At 67.3% G+C, this 20,023-nt stretch overlaps 1 protein-coding gene across 4 annotated transcripts; it reads right to left on the bottom strand.

The window, feature by feature from the left end:
- Positions 1-3,870: 3,870 nt before the first annotated feature.
- Positions 3,871-19,892, bottom strand: ATP8B3 (ATPase phospholipid transporting 8B3). Of its 4 annotated transcripts, none has more exons than XM_077860668.1 (28): positions 19,820-19,892; positions 18,439-18,497; positions 17,895-17,986; positions 17,387-17,500; positions 16,315-16,413; positions 16,154-16,215; positions 15,990-16,062; positions 15,853-15,923; positions 15,647-15,729; positions 14,504-14,662; positions 14,323-14,411; positions 13,416-13,606; positions 13,141-13,349; positions 12,376-12,407; positions 12,135-12,291; positions 11,716-11,904; positions 11,527-11,639; positions 10,160-10,324; positions 9,973-10,084; positions 9,345-9,420; positions 9,144-9,267; positions 8,616-9,000; positions 8,324-8,547; positions 6,343-6,426; positions 5,957-6,196; positions 5,645-5,783; positions 5,325-5,452; positions 3,871-4,431 (listed from the first exon to the last, which is right to left on the bottom strand). In XM_077860668.1, exons 2-28 carry the CDS (start codon positions 18,485-18,487, stop codon positions 3,886-3,888), a joined length of 4,005 nt encoding a protein of 1,334 aa, XP_077716794.1. In that variant the 5' UTR covers positions 18,488-18,497; positions 19,820-19,892; the 3' UTR covers positions 3,871-3,885. The 4 variants fall into 4 exon arrangements, with proteins under 4 accessions (XP_077716794.1, XP_077716793.1, XP_077716795.1 ...); XM_077860667.1 differs by lacking the exon at positions 19,820-19,892 and adding an exon at positions 19,604-19,754; XM_077860669.1 differs by lacking the exon at positions 19,820-19,892 and adding an exon at positions 19,604-19,739 and having other exon boundaries at positions 18,439-18,581.
- Positions 19,893-20,023: the final 131 nt, after the last annotated feature.

Raw genomic sequence — 20,023 nt, 5'->3', positions numbered from 1 at the left:
GGCCAGGGTTCCTCGTGCCAAGAATCGCCTGCCTTAACGTCTGGGGAGGGGGCGCCGCGGAGCCGAGGGCGCACGGCGGGCCCCCCCCGGAGCGGACGGCCAGCGCACACATGCGGGTACAGTCCAGACGCCTCCCCCGCGCCCCCGGACCCGTCAGGTCACTTTACCTTCAGGCACCTTGATGACACAGGGAGACATGGATCGGGAAACAGAAACAGAAAACCCACCCGCCCGCCCGCGCCGCCCCAGCCAGACTCCACGGGGGACGAGGCGCACGGACGGAGCGCGGGGGCCCACCCGGAATCCGCGCGCGCGCCCCGCGTGGAACCTTCCAGAAGCCCGGCGCTGGGGGGGGGTACCGCGCTGGGCCCGAAGAGGGGGCAGGGGCGAGCCGCCCTGAGACTCTCTCTCCCAGGGGACAGGACGGAAGACGCTGGAGACGGTGGAATCCGCTTGCCCTTTTCTTTTTTTTTTTTTTTTTGCCAAAAAAATTGAGGAGGGGGAAGCAAGGGTGAGAAGGGACGCCGGGCGGCACCCCGAGCCCGGCGCCTCCCCTCCGGGTGACCCAGGGCTGGCCGGCAGCCGGATCCCGAGAGCCCCGCCCCCCACCGTTCAACATCTGGAGGCGAGAAGGAACCTCACCCCCGAGCCCCCGCGCGCCCGCTGCCTCCCAGGGAGGTAGTCAGCCCCTCCCCCCCGAGAATGCAAAAGACATTTCTAGAGAAATGCCCTCCCCCTCCCCCAGGTAAAGGCTACCTCACTCTAACGTTCTTGTCTGTGATTGGATAAATCACGCCTGATACCAAAGATTCCCCCCAAGGACCTGTGCTGGATGCTGGAATTCCCGCGCCTGGGACCAGGGGCGCCCCGCAGGTGCGCCCCGCTCCCCCGCCTCGACGGGGGGAGAGAGAGACAGAGAGAGAGAGAGAGAGAGAGAGAGAGAGGACGGAGAGAAGGAGGGGAGGGGAGAGAGAGAGGGAGAGAGGATACTGAGGTCGATGAGTGCCTTTTTCTGGAACCAAAGATGTGTGTGACATGTTCTCTTGTCCTTATCGACTCGCTATTCTCCCAGCTTTTTAAGCAACCGATCTGAGTGATGCTTCTAGAACCTCTGGGTGTTGGGGAAGAATCCTAAGCGTCCCTGTCCCCGCTCAGCAACCACACACGCACACACGCACACGCGCCGCTGCCCTGCAGTCTGGCCGCCGGGACCCCTCCTTGCACCTCCGCTGTCCCCGGGGCTCCGGGTCGGCGCACCTGCTGGTGGGGGACAGGGCTGGGTAAGGCGCTGCTCCCCCAGCATTTAAGATCCGAGGCTCACACGCCACAGGTGTCTGTTGTGGCCTCTGTTGGAAAGTTAGGAATTGGGGGGGCCCTGCTGCTGGTGGAACTCTTGAGCTCTGGTGACCTGTGGTCAGGGCGGTCACGCCCCACCAGCTCCGGGCACAGAGGCATCCCTGGACTCCCGGGTCCCCATCAACCCCCCAAACGCTCACACGCATACACACACACACACACACACACACACACACACACGCACACACACTCCTTCCCCCACCCACTCCCGAGCCCCCTTGGGCCCCACCCCGCTGTCCCCAACACCCAGCTGGTTGTCACAATACCAAAGACCATTCTCCACGCAGGGAATGACACCTCCAGCACAGCTCCTTAGAGCCTTTGACAATTTTCTCTGAAATACCTCAAAATATTTAATGTATAGTTTATGTGATAAAAAAAAATCCTTAGCTAGTTTTTGGAATACGTGACTTGAAGCTTTATACCGTTAAATTATAATTTTGCAGACGATGGTATGTCATTTCTTTGAAGAGTTCCGTGGGAGACACATTGAATGTCAGGGCAGCGAGCCGGGTGGTGAGAGGCCGCGGGCGAGGCGGCGACAGCAGAGGCCGCGGGCGCGGGGACCGGCGTTTACAGATTTCTTACTCAAAACGAGTCCTTTTAGGAAAGACAGGAAGAGAGAGAGAGTGTACCTTTCTGTTCTCCGGCGTGTTCTGTTTCTCGTTTTTTGGAGTCGTGTCTGATAAGAGTATTTATTATTCTATGTGTTCTGTGTTCAAATGTAATTTAAGAAAAAAAAAAGTAAGAAAAACCCCAAAAAAAGACAATGGAATTTGATTTGCTGCATGACTAATGTACTCTTTCTTGACGCTGATGTGCTGGGGGGGCGGGGGGCGGGGCGGGGCCCCGGGGTCCGTGTCGCATGGTTGTGTTTCACGCTCCAGTTGGGTCGTGCTCCTTTGCGCTGCTCTGTGTTCGTGTCCCCCTGTCTGAGGGTCTGTGTCCAGCGGCGGGAGGGGGGCGAGGCCTCGGGTGGGAGGCCGGGGAGTCGCAGGGCCTCGGCCCCGAGCCCCGTCTCCACCTCCCGGTACCCACGTGCCACCTGCCTGTGCCAACCAGGCGGGAGATCCTGGGTCTCCTGTTCCTGGTTCTTGGGGGGCCAGTGGGTGTGGCCGCCACCCCGGACCCCCTACCCCAACCCAGCTGGTTTCACGTGAGCATGAATTCCCAAGTGTCTTGTTCAGAGGAGAGAGACAATCAGCCAATTCGAGTCTTGTTGCCCAGGGTGGTGGGGGCCGGGGCGCACCCCGACTTCCCGAGATGCCGAGGGCCCTCCTGAGACAGCCCCCCACCCCCACCCCCGCCCCGGGCAGGCACCCAGGCTCCAGGCCCTGGGCTGGACCTGAGTTCACCTCTCTGTCTGGCCTGGGATGGGGGGAGGCCCGGCCCCGGAGCCCCCCTCCAGGCTCCTCCCAGAAAGATTCCCGAGAGGGGGCTCTGGGGCAGTGGCCCCGCCTCTGCTGAGCTCCCACGGGGAGGCCCCCTCGGCCAGGCCCCAGGAAGGGGGCTGGGGAAGGCGGGATCTCACTCTGAAGGTCAGGAGGCCCCCCTGGAGGCTGGGGTGGGGGGCAGGCTGCAGGGCCCCTCCCGTCCAGCCCAGCACCGCCTGGGATTTGGGCCATTCCACTCTGGAACCAGAGCAGCGTGAGCCCCCCCAGCACCCCCTCCTGGGCTTCCCCGCTGGGGCCCCGGCACCCCAAGGGCTGGTCTTTGGGGGGTTCTCTCCGGCAGGAGGGAGGGAGCGCCAGGAGCCCATGTGGCCCTGAGTGTTTAATCAACACTGGACACTAGGGCTGCTCCCAGGGGGCACCGGCTGGGTCACCCGAGTCCCCCCCCTGGGCTGGAGGGATCAGAAGCCCTCCCCCTCCCTCCCTCAGGTGACAGGCTGAAAAGTTAAAATCATCGTCATTGTTAACCATTGCTGTGCTGGATTTGTTGTTTTTCTCCAATAAATTATTTTCTACTCACTCCGCTGATTTGCGTGTTGGGGGACGGGGAGTGGTGGGGGGCGCGGGAGCCTGTGTCTCCCCGGGGGTGTCTGCCTCCCGCTTGGGGCCCAACGCGGTTGCTCTGAGGGGGCGCCTTGGGGCAGCCTGGTTGGGGACGACCTAGTCCCAGGAGAGTCTGCAGGGCGGAGCCGCGCTGGTGGGGAAGCTGCTCCCCTCCCCGCTCCCCTCTCCCCTCCCCGCTCCCCTCCCGGCTCCCCTCCCGGCTCCCCTCCCCGCTCCCCTCCCCTCCCCTCCCCGCTCCTCTCCCCTCCCTTCCCCGCTCCTCTCCCGGCTCCCCTCCCGGCTCCCCTCCCCGCTCCCCTCTCCGCTCCCCTCCCTTCCGCGCTCCCCTCCCCTCCCCGCTCCCCTCCCGCCCTCCTCCGCGGTGCACCCCCAGGACTCTTCCTGCAAATCGCCCCTCGGGCCAGCAGAGGGCGGTGTTGGGGGCGCCCGCGCGGGACGGAGCGAGCCGGAGGAGCCGGGAAAGGTGCATTATTGGTTTATTAGCAAAGGAAACGGGCGCGGAGCGAGCGCGCCGTCACTGCTCCCCGCGGGCCGGGCGCTCGGGGTCGGGCGGCCCCCGCCGGGCCGGCTGCGGCAGCCTCCGCCAGCTGGAGGGCCAGGTCCCCCGGGGCGGCGGCGGGACCCCCCACCGCGACGCCTTCCCCGGGGCCTCGGGCGGGGGCTGCGGCGAGCTCCCCGCGTCCTGGGCCGCGCCGGGCTGCCGGGCGGGCCGCTGGTCCACGGTGGCGCAGGAGCTCGCCGTGCGCGGCTCGTCCTCCGAGGACAGCCTGCCCTGCCGCCGCCTCCCCAGGACCGACAGCGTCCGCGGCAGCCGGGGGGCCTCCGAGACGCCGGGCGGCGGCTCCCGCGGCGGGGGGGCCTCGTGCGCCAGCAGGACGCTGTCGGGGCCCGGCGCCCTCCGCAGCATCGTGCCCCGCGTGATCAGGTCCGCGTAGCCCTCGCGGTGGGAGAAGGCGTAGCTGGAGCGCCGGCCGCGCGACTCCCGGCGGAGCTGGGGCCCCTCCGCCGCCGCCCCCGCCGCCGCCGCCGCCTCGCTCGGGGCCGCCTCCGCCTCCGCCTCCTGCGCGGCACAGCCCGGTCACCGACCTCCTCCCGGGCCCCGCCCCCGGGCCGCCCCCGCCCTGGGGGACCCGACCCTGGACCGACCCCCGGGTGCCGTGGGTGCCCCCTGGTGGCGATGCCCGGACAGGTGGGCGCGGGAGGCCGAGTGTGCAGCCTGAGGGCAGAAGGGGGCAGGTTCGGGGTCCCCTATTCCGCTCAGCCCTGGGGCCCCTCTAGGCGTCGGTCATGGGAGCCCCTAAGCTCCCACACACACTTCTTTTCTTTTTAGCAGAATACGTGTAACACAGAATCTACCACCGTAACCCCCTGTAGGTGCACAGCTCGGGGCTCGGAGCACACTCACCCCGCCGCACACCCACCCCCACCACCGTCTCCAGAACCTTCCATCTCCCCGCATGGAGACCCCGTCCCCAGGAAGCACTGGCCCCGCCCCACCCACCCCTGGCTCCCACCACCTCCTCTCTGTCTCTGTGGACGGGCCTCCTCTGGGGACCTCCTGGGAGTGGGGTCCTGCGGGAGGCGTCCTTCTGGGTCTGGGTCCCCTCCCTGAGCCCGGTGTCCTCGGGGTCCCTCCACGTGGGGGCAGGTGTTGGGGTCCCTTCCTTCCCGGGGCCGGGTCGTATCCCAGGTATGGATGGGCCACACAGTGGGTACCCGTTCCCATAGGGTGTCAACAGACCCCAAGTTGCTCTGTCCTGTGGATCCCCAAGCCTGACCATCTGGGGGTGACCCCAGGGCCTGTTACTTGGTGTCCCCCGCTCCAAGGGCACCAGATGTGTGCCCGGCTCTCCACTCCTCCCACCGCCCCCTGTGTCTTGGAGCTTCTGTCTTCCCGCACAGGCTGTGGCTGAGGGGTCCCAAGAGGGTGCAACAGGGACCCCAGGCTCTCACCTTGGGGCGAGGCTTCTTGAGGGCTTGGTAAATGACACGCAGGGCCAGTGTGGGCAAGGTGTTTAGTGACACATTCAGCAGGATGACCAGCAGGATGGAGGGGTGGGACAGCACGTTTTGGTCAGCATCTAGTGACAGGGCAGGGTCACAGGGCAACCCCGGCTGGAGCCTCCACAGAGCCTCCTGACACCCCATGCCTTCCCCTCCTCCCATCCCCCTGCATGTATCCCTGGGGCAGCTGAGAAGACAGAGGCTCCGAGAGGGGCAAAGCGGGTCCCCCTCTCCAGGGCCCACCACCCCACCCCCTGCTGGGGGCTCACACAGAAACGGGAAGGTCTTGGGTGAGATTTGGAAGAGCCAGAAACTCTGGGTGACCCAAGTTACAACCACATAGAAGAAGAGGCTGAGGACGATGGCCAGCACGGACAGGACCGTCCAGTACTTGATGATGAGTATGACCTGAGTGGGGAGACAGGACGAAGCCAGGGTGGCACCAAGGGCTCCAGTGGGGGCCAGATCCCCGGGGCCCATGAGTGGCACCTGCTAGGGCCCCTGGCAGGGTCACTGCACCAGGAGACGGCGGTGCCTCATGTCCCAGGGCCCCGGGTGGGACCAGCTGGTGGCCCGCCTACCTCCATGGTGATGGATAGCAGGCCCGACAGGGCCACGACCACCGCGAAAGACTGGTAGTCGCTGAAGCTGATGGGCCCAGCCGAGTCGTGGGTGACCCACAGGGTCATGAAGAAGTTGACCAGGGAGGTGACCATGCCGTGGGCAAGGGCCTGGACAAAGACCCAGTAGTTAAAGAGCTCGTCCTTCTGGCCAGCGACGTACAGCTCGGGCAGCTCCAGGCTCCGCTCGGCACTCACGTCCTGGGGGTGGGGCGGGGGCGAGTGGCAGGCTCTTGGGACCGGTGGGGAGTGGAGTCGGCCCCACGCCCTCGCCCTCGCCAGGGAGGGTGGACACCGGAGCGTCTCCAGGGGAGGGGGAGGCGGCGGCGGGGCCGGGGGCTGCTCACCTGCTCGAACAGGCCGATGTAGAGGATGGGGAGTGTGCTGTAGAGCAGGTTGAAGAGCGCCAGGAACCAGCCTTCATACAGAGGCTGAAAAGTCAAGTTACAGACCTGCTGAGACCAGGGGCGGCCTACAGGAGGCTTGATGAAGGCTGGGAGAGGAAAGGCAGGGAGGAGAGGCGGGCGTCTAATTACTGCCCAACTGCCCCCTTTCTGTCCTGTTTTTTTTTTTTTAGATTTTATTTATTTATTCATGAGAGACACAGAGAGAGGCAGAGACACAGGCTGAGGGAAAGCAGGCTCCCTGTGGGGAGCCCGATGTGGGACTCGATCCGGGACCTCGGGGTCACACCCTGAGCCGAAGGCAGACGCTCAACCGCAGACGCTCAACCGCGGAGCCCCCCAGGCGTCCCTCCGTCCTTTTAATTTTTAAGGCGGGTGGCTTCAACGCAGAACCACAGGAGAAAAAATGACCTGAGGATATGGGGTATTTTGTCCTTTTAGGTTGCGGGAGATGACCATGCGGAGGAGCCCTTGGGGCGAGTAGCGCTCCTGAGGACGAATGCAACCCCGCTAGCGGAATATGGGCTTCGGCTCTAAAAACCCCGTACGTGGCTCTGGTATCGAGCAAACAAGGGACAATAAAAAATCTTACAAGAATCAGGTTTCTCACTGTTGAGAGAAGAGAATCACAAATGAGAACGTGGCAAAGGCTACGCGGAGCCTCGTCCCGCGGGACTGGAATCACGCGGATCGCTGTGAGCTCATAGTTCTTAATATTCAATAAAGATGGACGGACGGATGGATGGATGGATGGATGGATAGACAGACACCGAGGGGACACAGGTGTAGACGTTCACCTCCACGGGGTTAATAGGACGCGGTTACACGGCAGGGCCGGCGAGCGCACAGCGCTGAGATCCCGGTGTCTCAGCACCGAGGGCCAGGGCTCCCCGTGGGCAGGGCTGACAGCAGCGCTGGGGCAGGAACGTACAAAATGAACATGGGGAGTCCTGCAGCCCCGGGAAGTGGGGAGAACGGCAGGCACGTGTCCGAAGGACAAATCAGGGACAATCTGAGCACAAAATACACAGTGAGTAATACCCCCGAGTGCACCCTGCTAGGAACGCACGCTGAATGGACAAGTAGAGGAGAAGCCGCGGCTCTTGCAGCTGACACGCGCGCACAGGAACCGCCGCTGTCCCGCCCGGGCCCGAGCACGCGCGACGCCTGCCTTCAACGCTGCGCTACGTCGCGCTGCGAGTCCTCGCCTGAGCCATCAGATAAGGAAAGGAAATAAGTGCTATTCAGGTAGAAAAGGAAGAAGCAAAGAGATCCCTGTTTGCAGAGGGCATCATCCTATACGCGGAAACTCCCAAAGGATCCACCAGGAAGCTGCTAGAGCCGATTAACAGACTCAGCAAAGTTGTGGGGCACAGACCAAAACTCAAAAAACCACTCATGCTTCTATACACCGGCAGCGAACAGTCCCAAATCAAAGCAAATCAAGCAAACAATTCCATTTATAGAAACATCTGAAAAACGGGGCAGCTGGGTGGCCCAGCGGTCGAGCATCCGCCTTCGGCCCAGGGTGTGACCTCGGGGTCCCCGGATCGAGTCCCACATCGGGCTCCCTGCAGGGAGCCTGCTGCTCCCTCTGCCGACGTCTCTGCCTCTGTGCGTGTGTGCGCATGTGTGCACGTGTGTGTGGGTGTGTCTCATGAATAAATAAATATTTTTTCAAAAAAGGAACACCTGAGGAATACCTATAAACAAGGAAGGAAAACAAACCCACACCACACGCTCGTGTCAGGGCCCTCTGGGCCACGGTTTCGGTGACGGGAGCTCATTCCCGCTGGCGCGGGCTCGGTGGCTCCGCCGCTGCCACCCCTTCCCAAGCTCGCGAAGGCGCGTGTCCCCTCTGCCGCGCCGCGGCCCAGAGCCCAGCGGTCAGGGACGCAGCCCCCGGCCCCCGGGGCCAGCGCACCTGCGCGGTGAAGCCGCTGTAGAAGGCGAACCAGATCTGCACCATCATGCTGGCCAGCGACTTGTAGACGAAGTAGCGCAGGAACTTGCAGACGCGCATGTAGGACCAGCGCCCGTGCACCAGCAGCAGGCGCCTCAGGAAGCTGAACTGCGCCAGCGCGTAGTCGCTGCTCTGCACCGCCTGCATGCCCTCCTGCCCCGCCAGCCCCACGCCGATGTCCGCAGCTGCGGGGACACGGCCGTCAGCCCCGCCGCGCCCGCCGCGCCCGCCGCGCCCGCCGCCCGCTACCCACTCTTGATCATGTTGACGTCGTTGGCGCCGTCCCCGATGGCCAGGGTCACCACGCGCTGGTATTTCTTGACCAGCCCCACGATCAAAGCCTTCTGCTTGGGCGTCACCCGGCAGCAGATGACCGCTTGGCACTGCGAGGCCAGCTCCACGAAGGCGCGCTCCCGCTGCACGCACAGCATGTCGCTGCTGCTGGAGTCCGCGGCCTGCGGCGCCAGGCCGGTGCCCCGCAGGGGGATCCCCAGGGCGCGCCACATCAGGGACATGCGCCGGGCCCGCAGGAAGTCCGTCTTCTGCTCGTCCAGCTCCTGCCAGGGCTCGTCCACCTCCACGTTCCCGCTGTGGACCAGCGCCCGTGGCTCCCTGCGCAGAGACAACAGCACCTGGTCCTGGGGGGGGGCGGGGGGGCGGGGGCGTCACTGGCTGCAGCCTCGGCTCCGGGGCGCCCCCACCGGCCCCTCCTCCCGGGCCAGGCGATTAGAGGCCGCGCCCCGGTACCCGGGCCCTGCCGCGGCCCTGAGGGGACACTGACCAGGAACTCCCCGGTAATGACCATGGCCACCTTGACGTGTGGCAGGAACTGGTTCTTCCAATGGCCCTTGCCCTTGCCGTGCGGCTCGTTGTTGTTGCTCTCCCAGTAGGCCTCCAGGATCTGCCTGCGGACGGACGGACGGACGGGGGGTCACCAGGCTTGCCGGGGCCCAGGCCCCCCCACCGCCCCCCCACCTCTTACAGTATCTCCCTCTCCTCCAGGATGAGCATGCTCTCCGACAGCAGCTGGCAGGCAAAGCCGATGTTCACCGCCGTCTCTGCAAAGGAGCCGGCTCAGCGCCTGCAGCCCCTGGCTTGGGGCCACGCCCACCCCGGCCCCCCTCCCCGCCAATGACGGGCGGCCCTAAGAGGTCGGCGCGGGTCCCCACCGCGGTCCGCTGGCCCAGGCTAGGCCCCCGAGGAGGGGGGTCTGGGGGCCGTGGCCAAGGAAGGGCTCATTAGACGTAGCACAGCCACCCATGGGCGCTTCTTGGCACCCACGAAAATGACTTAATTTCTTTTAAAATCAGAAGAAAAAAAAGAACATAACCCACTTGGGTATCTGTGTTTATACTATCGCAGCCGCAGGACGTCAGTGCAGGTACCTTGCGGGTCGGCGCCCGCGGCCTAGGTCCTGATGCGGCCCTGCTGGCCCCCGAAGAGCCCGCGGCGGGGAGAGTCGGGGCGCCCGGGGCCTGAGGCTCCTTGCTGCTGTGGCCCCGAGTCCCTGGGCTGGCCCGCGTCACACAGGGGTGACGGGCCCACACTCTGTGCCAGCCCACCCGAAGGAGATGCCCCCCTGCGCTGGGCGTCGCCGCCCTGGGACCCACCTTGCTTATCACCTGTGAGGACCCACACCTTAATGTTCCCCTGCTTGAGACACTTGATGGTGTCGCACACGCCGTCCTGCAGTCTGTCCTCAATGGCTGTGGCTCCCAGCAGCTGGGGGCGGGGGGCGGGGACTCAGCTCCGGGGCAGGCGTGGGGGCTGCGGGCACCCCCTGCACACGCGGCCCACCTGCAGGTTCTGCTCCATCTCCTCATACACCTGGTGGAGGGCCTGCGCCCGGTTCTGCAGCAGGATGCTGGCCTCCTGGTGCCGCTGGCGCCAGCCCTCGAACACGGCCTCGTCCACCTCCTTGTAGGCCAGGCACAGGGTCCGCAGGGTCTGCTCTGCGAAGGACTGCGGGCCGGGCCGGTGGGCCTGGCACCACCCTCTCGCTGCCCCCCGGCCCCCTGCCCCGTGGACCCCCGCTCCCCGGCCCCCCAGGCCCCTGCCTCCCCAGCCAGGAATGAGGCCATTCGTAACAGACCCTAAGACCCTCCCTCCTGCCGGGGCTGTGGGGTTAGGGATGTCTCTGCCCCACTCAGCCTCCCTCTTCAAGGGCCCTCTCGGGGTGGGGGGGCAGGAGAGAGGGATCCTGCCTCGGGGACATCCTTGCACATCAGAAGAAACAGATAGGCCTTTGCTGCTCTCGTGCCTCAGTTTACCTCTTTGTTCCCCAAGGCAGTTGAGCCGAGCCATGTTGCCGAGCTCCTGGGCTCTGTGTCATTACTCTGTGTGCGTGTCCCCAGCTCAGAGTCGGAGACCAGAGGCCGCCCCCAACCCCCCACAGAGCAGGGCACGGGGGGACCCCCGGGGGACGGACACAGGACAAGCTCTCCCCAAACACGCCCACGGCCCCTGCGCTAAGTGATGCTGGACACCCAGCAAAGCCCTGGGGGCCTCACAAGGTCCGGGCTGGGCCAGGGAGGACACCCGGCAGGACCCGACAGCCTGTGTCAGGGCTGAGGCAGGAAAACCTCCCTGGAGGTGGGGGCCTCGCATCTGAGGCTTGAGGACCAGGAGATCCTGAGTGACAGACAGGAAGGGGCACGCCAAGCGGAGGGACCAGGGTGTGCGAAGGCCCTGAGGCACCACCTGAGGTGGAGGCAAACTGCCACCTGGAAACTGGGGTCCCAGGAAACCCTCTGGGGACAAGAAGCCACAAAGCTAGAGAGGCCAGCAGGAGACAGGCAGACGGAGTCTCAACAGCCGGGCAGAGGACTTCGGGCGTCACCCACGGACCAGAAGACTGGAGGCCAGGAGGCCGAGCCTGTGTTCCAGGCTGGGAAGAGGCGGACGGTGTCCAGGGCCAACGTCCAACCACAGGGTGTCCTTGTGAGACTTAGAAGAGGTGCCCTCTGGACACACACAGCTTAGAGTTCAGCTCCTTCCCAGCCTGGGGCGGGGCTTGTGCAGTGCACAACCTGGACACCTGGACATGGCCAGCCGGGTGCCTGCCATTCCTTGGCACGCTCTCCTCCTCGGCCTCCTCTCCCGGTCCCTGTGCCCTCACCCCCTGCCCCCTGCCCCCCACAGCCTCTCCTCCCACAAGGACTCACAGCCAAGGCCTCCTCGGTAGTCCACTCTTGCGTGCCTTTGTTGCGCAAGCGCTGAAAGATGACCGTGTCAGCGCCTTTGGTGTAGAGGTAGATGGAGCCCTCGGGGTTGCGGACTGCAGAGCGGAGGAGGCCTGGCTGCCCACACTGTCCCCTGCCCCCGCCTCCCCCCTCCGGGGCCCGGGCGCTCACCCAGCACCGACATGCGCTTGCGTATGCTGTTGAAGTCCATCATGGCCAGCACCTGGTACACCCGTTCCTCCCCCAGCTCCATCACCGTGATGCTGTCCTGCGTGCGGGCCACGAACACGTAGCCAAAATTCCGGGCCGCGGTGACCAGCGCCTCCTCGTCGGGGGACGCTGCCTGGTACACCAGCTGGTCTGGGGGAGGGAGGCACAGGGTGGGGCGGGCGCCCTCCCAATCCCTAGCGGTCCCGTCACAGCTGGGGGGCGGGCAGACCCGGGGGGGACATGGGGTGCCGGTGTCGGGCTGCTGGGGCCTCCGAGCCCAGCGGAGGGGGCGGGCGCTGGGCCTCCGGCCTGGTCGCCCCCAGGGCCAGGGAACGTCTGAGGGCCCGCGCCCCCGGGCGGGGAGGGGTCGGCGCACGCACTGTCCCTCTCCTGCGCCATCACGGTGTGGCAGATGGCCAGGAGGCGCCAGAACTCCCGCACCAGCCTGTCCTCTCCCGCCCGGACGGTGCGCAGCAGCCTCGAGTTCCGGTAGAGCAACTTCCCGTCGGCAAACTCGTTCCAGAGGTAGGGGTCCTCCTGCGGGCGCGGTGAGGCAGGCGGGGGCTCGGGCCTCTGCCGCCCGGGCCCCCAGCACCCCGGGGCAGGGCGGCCGGGGCTCACCTTAGCTGGGGTGTCCTCGTCCTCATCCGGGCCTGGGGAAAGACCCCGCGTCAGGCCTCGGCAACCCGGGACCCCCGTCGGGTGCGGCCGACCAGCTGGGCCCGGGGCTCTGCGCTGAGGAGGGCCAGGTGCAGCCACAGCTCCCGGGGTCCCCACCGCCTGTGGGGCCCTCCTGGGATCGGCTCACAACTGGACTTGGCTGCCTACTTTGAGAAACTGGGCGACTCCGCATAAAAACCTGGGTCCCCAGCCCTTCTAGACACATCCGAAGACCTGGCCTGGGGTCCACGCCGCTCGCCACAGGCCCCGCCGCCCCGTATCGCCCCCCGACCCTGGCTGAGGGTGGGTGGAGTTCACAGGAGGGCACGGGCCACCGGGTCCTACCCAGCGGGCCCTCTCTCGACCCGCGCCAGTCTACAAGGCCCGGGGCCCGCCCACCACAGCCCTGCGCCGAGAGCCAAGGAGGCCAACCAGGGGGAAAGCCGAAAGGAGAACGCGGTCTCGTGACACAGGGAAAGGTTTCCGTGTAAAAACTCAGAACCCCCCCCACGTGTGGGCAGATGCCTTCACGGTGGACACCCAGTGGCCCGGGGAGGCCGACACCCAGCACCCCGGAGGCCGACACCTAGAGCCCCGGAGGCCGACACCCGGCGCCCCAGAGGTGCACAGCCCGGCTCCGCGGCCCTCGACGGGACCCGAGACCACGCCGGCAGCTCGGGCAGGTCAGGCTGAGGGAGGCTGTGGGGGGCTGCCGGGGGTCCCCACCATAGATGACGCCCCCGATGCAGCACTTCTTGAAGGTCATGATGTTCTGGGTGAGCGTGCCCGTCTTGTCGGAGAACACGTACTCCACCTGGCCCAGCTGGTCGTTGAGGCTGGTGCTGTGGGCCTTGGCGGGCTTGTCCTGCGGCTCGTAGTACATCTGCACGTCCCAGTTGATGAAGATGCTGTTCCCCAGGTAGATGAATTCCACCCTGAAAGGCAGCCGCGGGGTCAGGCCCGGGCCCAGGAGTGGGGGAGGGTGGGGGGCGGGGACTCACATGATGAACATGGCCATGGGCACCATGACGCTGAGCAGGATGAGGAAGCCCCAGAAGATGACGAAAGTCTCGGAGGCCACACTGTGCATGTAACTGGACGACACGTAGTGGTGCTTGGCCTTGAACTCGCTCACCTTGAACCAGAAGCCGAAGCTCAGCCCCATGGAGATTAGCACCAGCGACAGGAAGATCTGCGGGGACAGAGGGGCCGCTGGAGCGTGGGGAGTCCTGGAGTGAGGACACCCGGGGATGCACCCGTGGCGGCGGGGGGGTGGGGGGCAGCACGGGGGGGGGCTGTGGGGGGAGGGGGCTGCAGGGGGGGCTGCGGGGGCTCCTGGGGCCAGGCAGGGGGGCTTCAGGGAGAGGGGCCCTGCAGTGGGGACCTGGGGGGGCTGTGGGGGTGCCGCAGGGGGGCGGGCAGGGGCCAGGCAGTGGGGCAGGCAAGGGGCAGGCAAGGGAGCAGGCAGGGGCCAGGCAGTGGGGCAGGCAGGGGACAGGCAGGGAGACAGGTGGGGGGGCAGGCAGGGGGCAGGCAGTGGGGCAGGTAGGGGGGCAGGCAGGGGGGCAGGCATGGGGACACTCCTTCAGCGACAAGATTTCAAAAGAGATAAAACTAACGGGGCAAAAAATTAACTGCCAGTCAGGGGAGGCCGGCGGCTCACACCCTGCCCCTGCCCCTGCCCCTGCCCCTGCCCCCTGCCCCCTGCCCCTGCCCCCTCTGGGGCCTGGGAACCAGCAGCGTCAGAGTTCACCGTGGAAGGAGGAGACGTGACTGCCAGACGGCTGTCCTCCGGGATCCGTCCCAGGAGGCGGCCGCGCCATCCGCACGCAGGGACACTGAGGCCTGGAGGCGGCCGCGGGGACCTGGGGGACCCCTCCCGCCGCGGGCGCCAGGCCAGGCCCTCACCAGCACCACCAGCCGGTTCATCAGACGATCTATCTTGGTTCTCTTCAGGTGGACCTTGCCGCAGTTCTTCATGATCTTGGTGTCGAAACCTGAGGGGTTTGCACCTGCTCAGGCCCCCGCCCGCCGCGGGACAGGCGCCGGCTCCCCGCAGACCCCCGCCCCGGGCACCGGGCGGCCCTACCCGCGTAGATGACCATCCCGTAGCACGTGTCCGTGTTGCGGACCTTGCAGCCGCGCAGCAGCAGGTTGCCGCTGTCCAGGGGGTGCTTCCTGCCCTTCCACTCCAAGCACCCCACGAAGTGGTGCAGCCGGCTGTTGGGCTCTTCACACACCACCTTGCCTGGGGGCAAGTGAGGTCGGGGCGCTGAGGGCCGGCCGCCTCCCCCGGGCACGCCCAGGCCGGCCCCTCAGCGCAGAAGCCCTCCCCCAGCCCCCTTGCTCGTGGATTCGGCCCTGGGGTGTCCCTAGGCATTGTTCGGGTGCTGGCGTCCCTGACGTCCGCCTTGGCCTTGCCAGCACCTGGCATCCAGCAGGTGCTCAAGAAACGTTTGAGGAGGAGAGGAAGGGAAGCACACCGGCATCGGGCACCCTGAGACCACGGGGACAAATGCGGGGGGCACTGCGGGCTGTTCCAGCAGGTGGCGGGAGAGGCCCTTCCCCCACCGCGTGGCAGGCATGTCCAGCCCGCCTCTGTCTGAGAAAATCGGGGGTCACGGGCTGGCCCGGGGCAGGGTGAGGATGACGACGAGGTGGGGGCTGGGGCCCGGGGGGACCGAGAGCCAGCGTTCCTCCTGGAAGTGGACACGGGGGCTGCCCACGGCTGGACCGGCCAGAGAGCCAGGGGCCGGCCTGCGTCTCCTGTCGCCTCTGTGACCCGCTCCCCCCTCTGGAACCCGGGGCCTTGCCCTGCGGGACCTGGGGCGGCCGGGGCAGGTCGGGCCCAGAGGGAGGCGGCCGCCCCCCACACCAGGGAGGCTTTCCCCCGGGGTAGCGTGACAGACGGGCACCCGTCCGTGGGTGTCGGGAGGGGGGCCGTGGCTCAGGGCAAACTCTGCTCTGGAACCCTCTAGACTGACTGCCCCTCGCAGTGGGCCAGGAGAACGTCGGGCCTCCCCCTGCGGACAGAGGGACACTAGGGCGCCCACGGGTGCCCCACACGGCTCTCCCGCCCGCGGCGCAGGCGCCTTTTCAATCAAACTTCCAGCATCTTATACGTGGAACGTGTGCCTGATAATACGCAGCCCTGGGAGGGTGACCGCGGGCGACGGAGGGCCGTGGAACAGGCCGGGGCCAGCCGCCTCCCCCAGCAGGTGGGAGCTGGCACCTTGGAACGATGCCATCTTCCGGGGGCTGGTCAGCTCGTGGTGCGTGATGGGTGGCGCCTGCCTGAACTTCAGGTTGGTCTCCCTGGTGGCGGAGGGGGAGCGCGGGAGCCTGTGAGCGGCCGGGGGTGGGGGGGCCTCCGGGCTCTGGCCCAACCTCCCGCCCGCCGGCTGGCAGGGGCAGGGGGACGCTCCAGGACGCGCTCACCCGTCGATGTCCGCGGTCTCCACGTAGCACAGGCTGCTGGGCTCGGTGCTGGCGAGCAGGAGCAGGTCGGCCTGGGGGGGGAAACGGCGTTGGGGGCGGGGAGCGGGGGGCCGCCCCCCAGCCAGCCGCCAGCTCACCGGGACCACGCTGTCTCTGTGCAGGCACACCAGGTCTCCCGCGCGCAGGTTCGCCCATTTCTTCCACAGGAAGCTGGGGGGGACGGGCCGAGAGGGTCCTTTGTGCAGGGGGCCGGCCCTCGCTGACCCCCCCCTCCAGCCCCCCCGCCCCGCCGGCGCCTCACCTCTTCCCCACCAGGATCTGGCAGGGCCTGTTGTTGACGATCCTGTCGCTCCTGTGTCGCCCCTGGGCCGACAGGGGGCGGGTCAGAGGGACGGCCCCGCCCCGCCCTGCCCGGGCCCCCAGGTAAGGGCCAGGCCCCGTCCGCGCCCGCCCCCCACTTACGATGTCATCCACCAGGTCCCGGGCCGCCCGGATGATGAGGAGGCACAGCAGCGGCGCAAACAGAGTGAACCAGGGCAGCGTGGAGATCTCGGGGAAGCCCTGGGGGGCCGCGGGGCTCAGGGGCCGCCGGACGGCCCCGCCCCCACCTGGCCCCGCCCCTCGCCCCGCCCCTGACCTCGCCCCGCCCCGGCCCCGGCCCCGGCCCCGCGCCCAGGCTGAAAGGTCCACGTGCTGCCCACCTCGACGCGGGCCCAGCCCCCTCTCCGCCAGACCTGGGGACAACCACCCCTGTCCCTCTGGTCCCTCTGGTCCCCTCTATCCCTGTCCCCTCTAGTCCCTTTGTCCCTCTATCCCTCTGGTCCCTCTGTCCTTCTGTCCCTCTGGTTCCCCTCACTGCCCAAAACTTCTCCCCAGCACACTCTTCCCTTCCCCGCCCAGCTCCATGTCACCTCCTCCAGGAAGCCCTCCCAGCCCAAGTCCATTCCCTCCTCGGGCTGTCCCTTGTCCCTCTCACAGAGCACCCCCCCCCAGCCCCACTCCTTCCAGTCATCCCTCAGGTCTGAGCACCACCACCTAGCACGGGACCTGCACACAGTAGGTGCTCAGTAAGCATTCAGTGGATCTTTACTCAGAACAGAGGGCGACGCTGGGTGAGGGTCGGGGTGCTCTGGAAACCGCCCAGGGCTGGACCTCGGCACCGCTGCCCCGCCCACCCCACCCAGGCCACCCAGGCAGTTCGGAGACCACCCTTGACCCCCGCTCCCTCCTCGCCCTGGGGTCAGCACCGCGAGGGCTGGGGCCACGGGTCCTGTGTCCCAAACTGTCTCCCCCGGGGGTGGGGGGACCGTGCCCTGCTGGCGCATAAAGGAGCCACGCTTGCACCTTCGTCATTCAACAAACACTGAGCCCCTCCTGTGTGCCAGGCCCTGGGCCGAGCCGTCGGGCCCCAGCCACGGACCCGCTGACCGTGCACACCGCAGCCCAGGGAAACTGCCCTGGGTCTACACGGCATTGGGGCAGGGATGGTCAGGGCGGGCTCCCTGGAGGAGGCGCTGCCCCCAGCCCGCCACACCTGGAGAACGATGATGAAGAGGAAGTAGAGATTGGACGTGCGGTGGAACTGCTCGTACAGGTTCAAGGGCAGGAAGGAAAAGACGTTGTACTTGGCCGTGCAGATGACGTTGCTCTGGAACGGAAGCCAGCACGAGATCGCCCGCGGGCCCGGGCCCACCGCCACCCGGCCCCGCCCTCCGGCTGCCACCTGCACTGACTGAGCGCCCACTGAGTGCAAGGTCTGGAGCCAGAGTCCACCGAGTGCCCGCTGAAGGCCGAGCCGTAGCCAGCATTTCTGAGCCCCCTCGGGGTGTGAAGACTCAGGGGGCGGAGCCGTGACTCAGACCCCCCAGGATGACACACGCAAGGGGTTGGAGGTAGAGCCCCGAGGCCGCCCCGCGCTCTCCAGGGCCGGTACTAACTCATCCTAACGGAAACGGGTGCGGGGCGGGGTGGGGGGAGCTGAGCCCGAGGCCGCGGTCCTGGGGTGAAGGCGGGGAGCACGGCCGCGGGCCCGGGGCGCCCACCTGATGCTTCTTCTTCTGCCAGCACAGGAAGCTCTTCTTCTTGAACTGGCTGTTGTAGGACCTGCTGTTGGCCTGCACCTCCCAGGTGAACGCTGCAGCGGACACGGCGGGCATCGCGCACAGCCGCGGGCACACTCGGGCTAACGACGCCCCAGAGGACGGCAGGCGGCCCAGGGGACCCAGCGCTGGAGACGCTCGGCTCGCGGCCAGGCAGCCGGTAAACAAGAAGCACGGCCCCCCCCCCCCCCCCCGGCCTCCCCGCAGGGAGCCTGCCGGAATCTGTGGGGTGGCCCCTCGCCCGCCACCCCGGGCCCATCCCTGGGCTAAGAGAACAGGCTCTAGGAGATCCACTCTCACCTGTGCCCTCCACAGAGGCATAAACTGAGGCCCAGTGACGGGCTCCAAGGGGATGGGCTCCAGGCCCCGAATCCTGACCTAGCGTCCAGCCATCAGCTCCGGGGACACGTGTAACCCGACAGGAGCCCACACTGGGCCCGTTGCATGGGGTCCCCTTCGTCCCCCTGCCCGGACCCAGGACACACACCTGAGTTCTTCTCCTCCTCGAAGTCCTCTTGGTAGCGGAGACTGCCCATGCTGGTGGGGCTGGGGTGGGGGGGCAAGGTCACATGGGGGCCCAGCCCTTGCTGGTCCCCATCGTCCAATTCTCTGCCCTCCGGGAACTCACACCTGAGAGTAGACCCTCTAAAATGTCACCTCCCGTGTCTGTCAGCGGCCCCATCCCAGGGCTCAAGTTCCGACCACTGGCTGGGTCCTCTGGGTGTCCTCAGGCCCAGGGGGGCCCAGGCTGATCCCCGAGCCCACAAGGGGCTCACATCAGAGCCCCGGAGGTAGCAACTGAAGGTTGCCTTGTCTTCCCCATTAAAGCCCAACCCCTGGATGAAGGCTCTTCTCAGGCCACTACTCCCACCCCGCCCCCTCCCCTGGGATGCCCACGCCCACCTCCTCCGGGTGGTCCTCCGGGGTGGTCCTGCCACCATCTCCCGCCCCAATCCCCAATGCCAGGCCCACTTAGGGGCTTGATGCGTGTTTGCTGACTAAGGGGGGCCCCCAGGTTCTATGTGGGATCTGGAGGGTGTGTGGGAGGGCTGAGCATGGTCTTGGGGCAGCCAACCACGGCTGGGGGGCCAGGGGGCAGACACCACACCTTCTCTGGAGCCTGGAACCTCCCACCATCCAGCTCAGGCCGGACTCTGGCGGTGGGCGCAGGAACCTGAGCCTCCCGCAGCAGCTCCCCCGGGGCCGCGGCCCCCACCCCGAGCCCCTGACCCGCGGTGCCCTCCACCCGGAGTAGCCTCGCCGCAGCGGGTGGGCGCCTCCTCACCCTTCTGCTCTCAGCTCATACTTCTCAGACCGGGCACGCGGGTCCCCGTGCCTCCTCCGCGCTCCCCCTCCCCCTGCGGCGTCCCCCATCCCAGCTCGGATCCCCCCTCTCCGCTCTGCTTCTCTCCCTGTCTGAGCTGCGAGCTGGAGTCCGGAGCGCGCGGCGCGGAGATGGCAGGCGTCTCAGGGCACCGAGTCCCCAGGCCCCGAGGGGGCGGGCCTGGCTCAGCGCCCATTCGCCAGACGAGGACAGGCGAGGCTCGGGTGAGCCCCGCGGGGCAGATGGTCGGGGAACGCCCAGTGGCCAGGGTCCACCGCAAGTTCAGGTGGGGCAGGAGGACGTCCCCTTCCTCCCGCTCTCGGCTCACCACAAGTCTCGAGCATCCCGCGGCGGCGGCGGCCCAGACGGTTCCCCCGGGACCCCGGGACCCCGGGGCGGCGGCGCTCCGCGGACTGCGCCCCGCGCAAACCTCCGGCGACGCCCCACCGAGGCCGCCGCGACCTCACGCCCTCAGGCTGGGCGGAGTCCAGAGAGGGTGCGCGGGCGCCGGGGGACGCACAGCGGCGGGAGCGCCGCCGCTCACCTGCGCGGGCCGGGGCGGGGGTCCGCGGGCGGCGGGGCTGTGCGCGAGGCGCAGCTGTTGGCCCCGAGCCAACCGGCCTGAAACGGGCGGCGCGGGGCGGGGCCGGGGGCGGGGCCAGGAGGGTGGGGGCGGGGCCTCTTCGAGACGGGCGGGGCCTGTGTGGGGGCGGGGCTGCCTGTGGGCGGGGCCTGTGACGTGACGCGC

Source organism: Canis aureus, chromosome 19 (genome assembly GCF_053574225.1).
Source record: "Canis aureus isolate CA01 chromosome 19, VMU_Caureus_v.1.0, whole genome shotgun sequence".
In the NCBI taxonomy this organism is placed as follows: Eukaryota; Metazoa; Chordata; class Mammalia; order Carnivora; family Canidae; genus Canis; species Canis aureus.
Note: the sequence above shows the minus strand (reverse complement) of the source record. Positions and strands in the feature narration are given on the sequence as shown.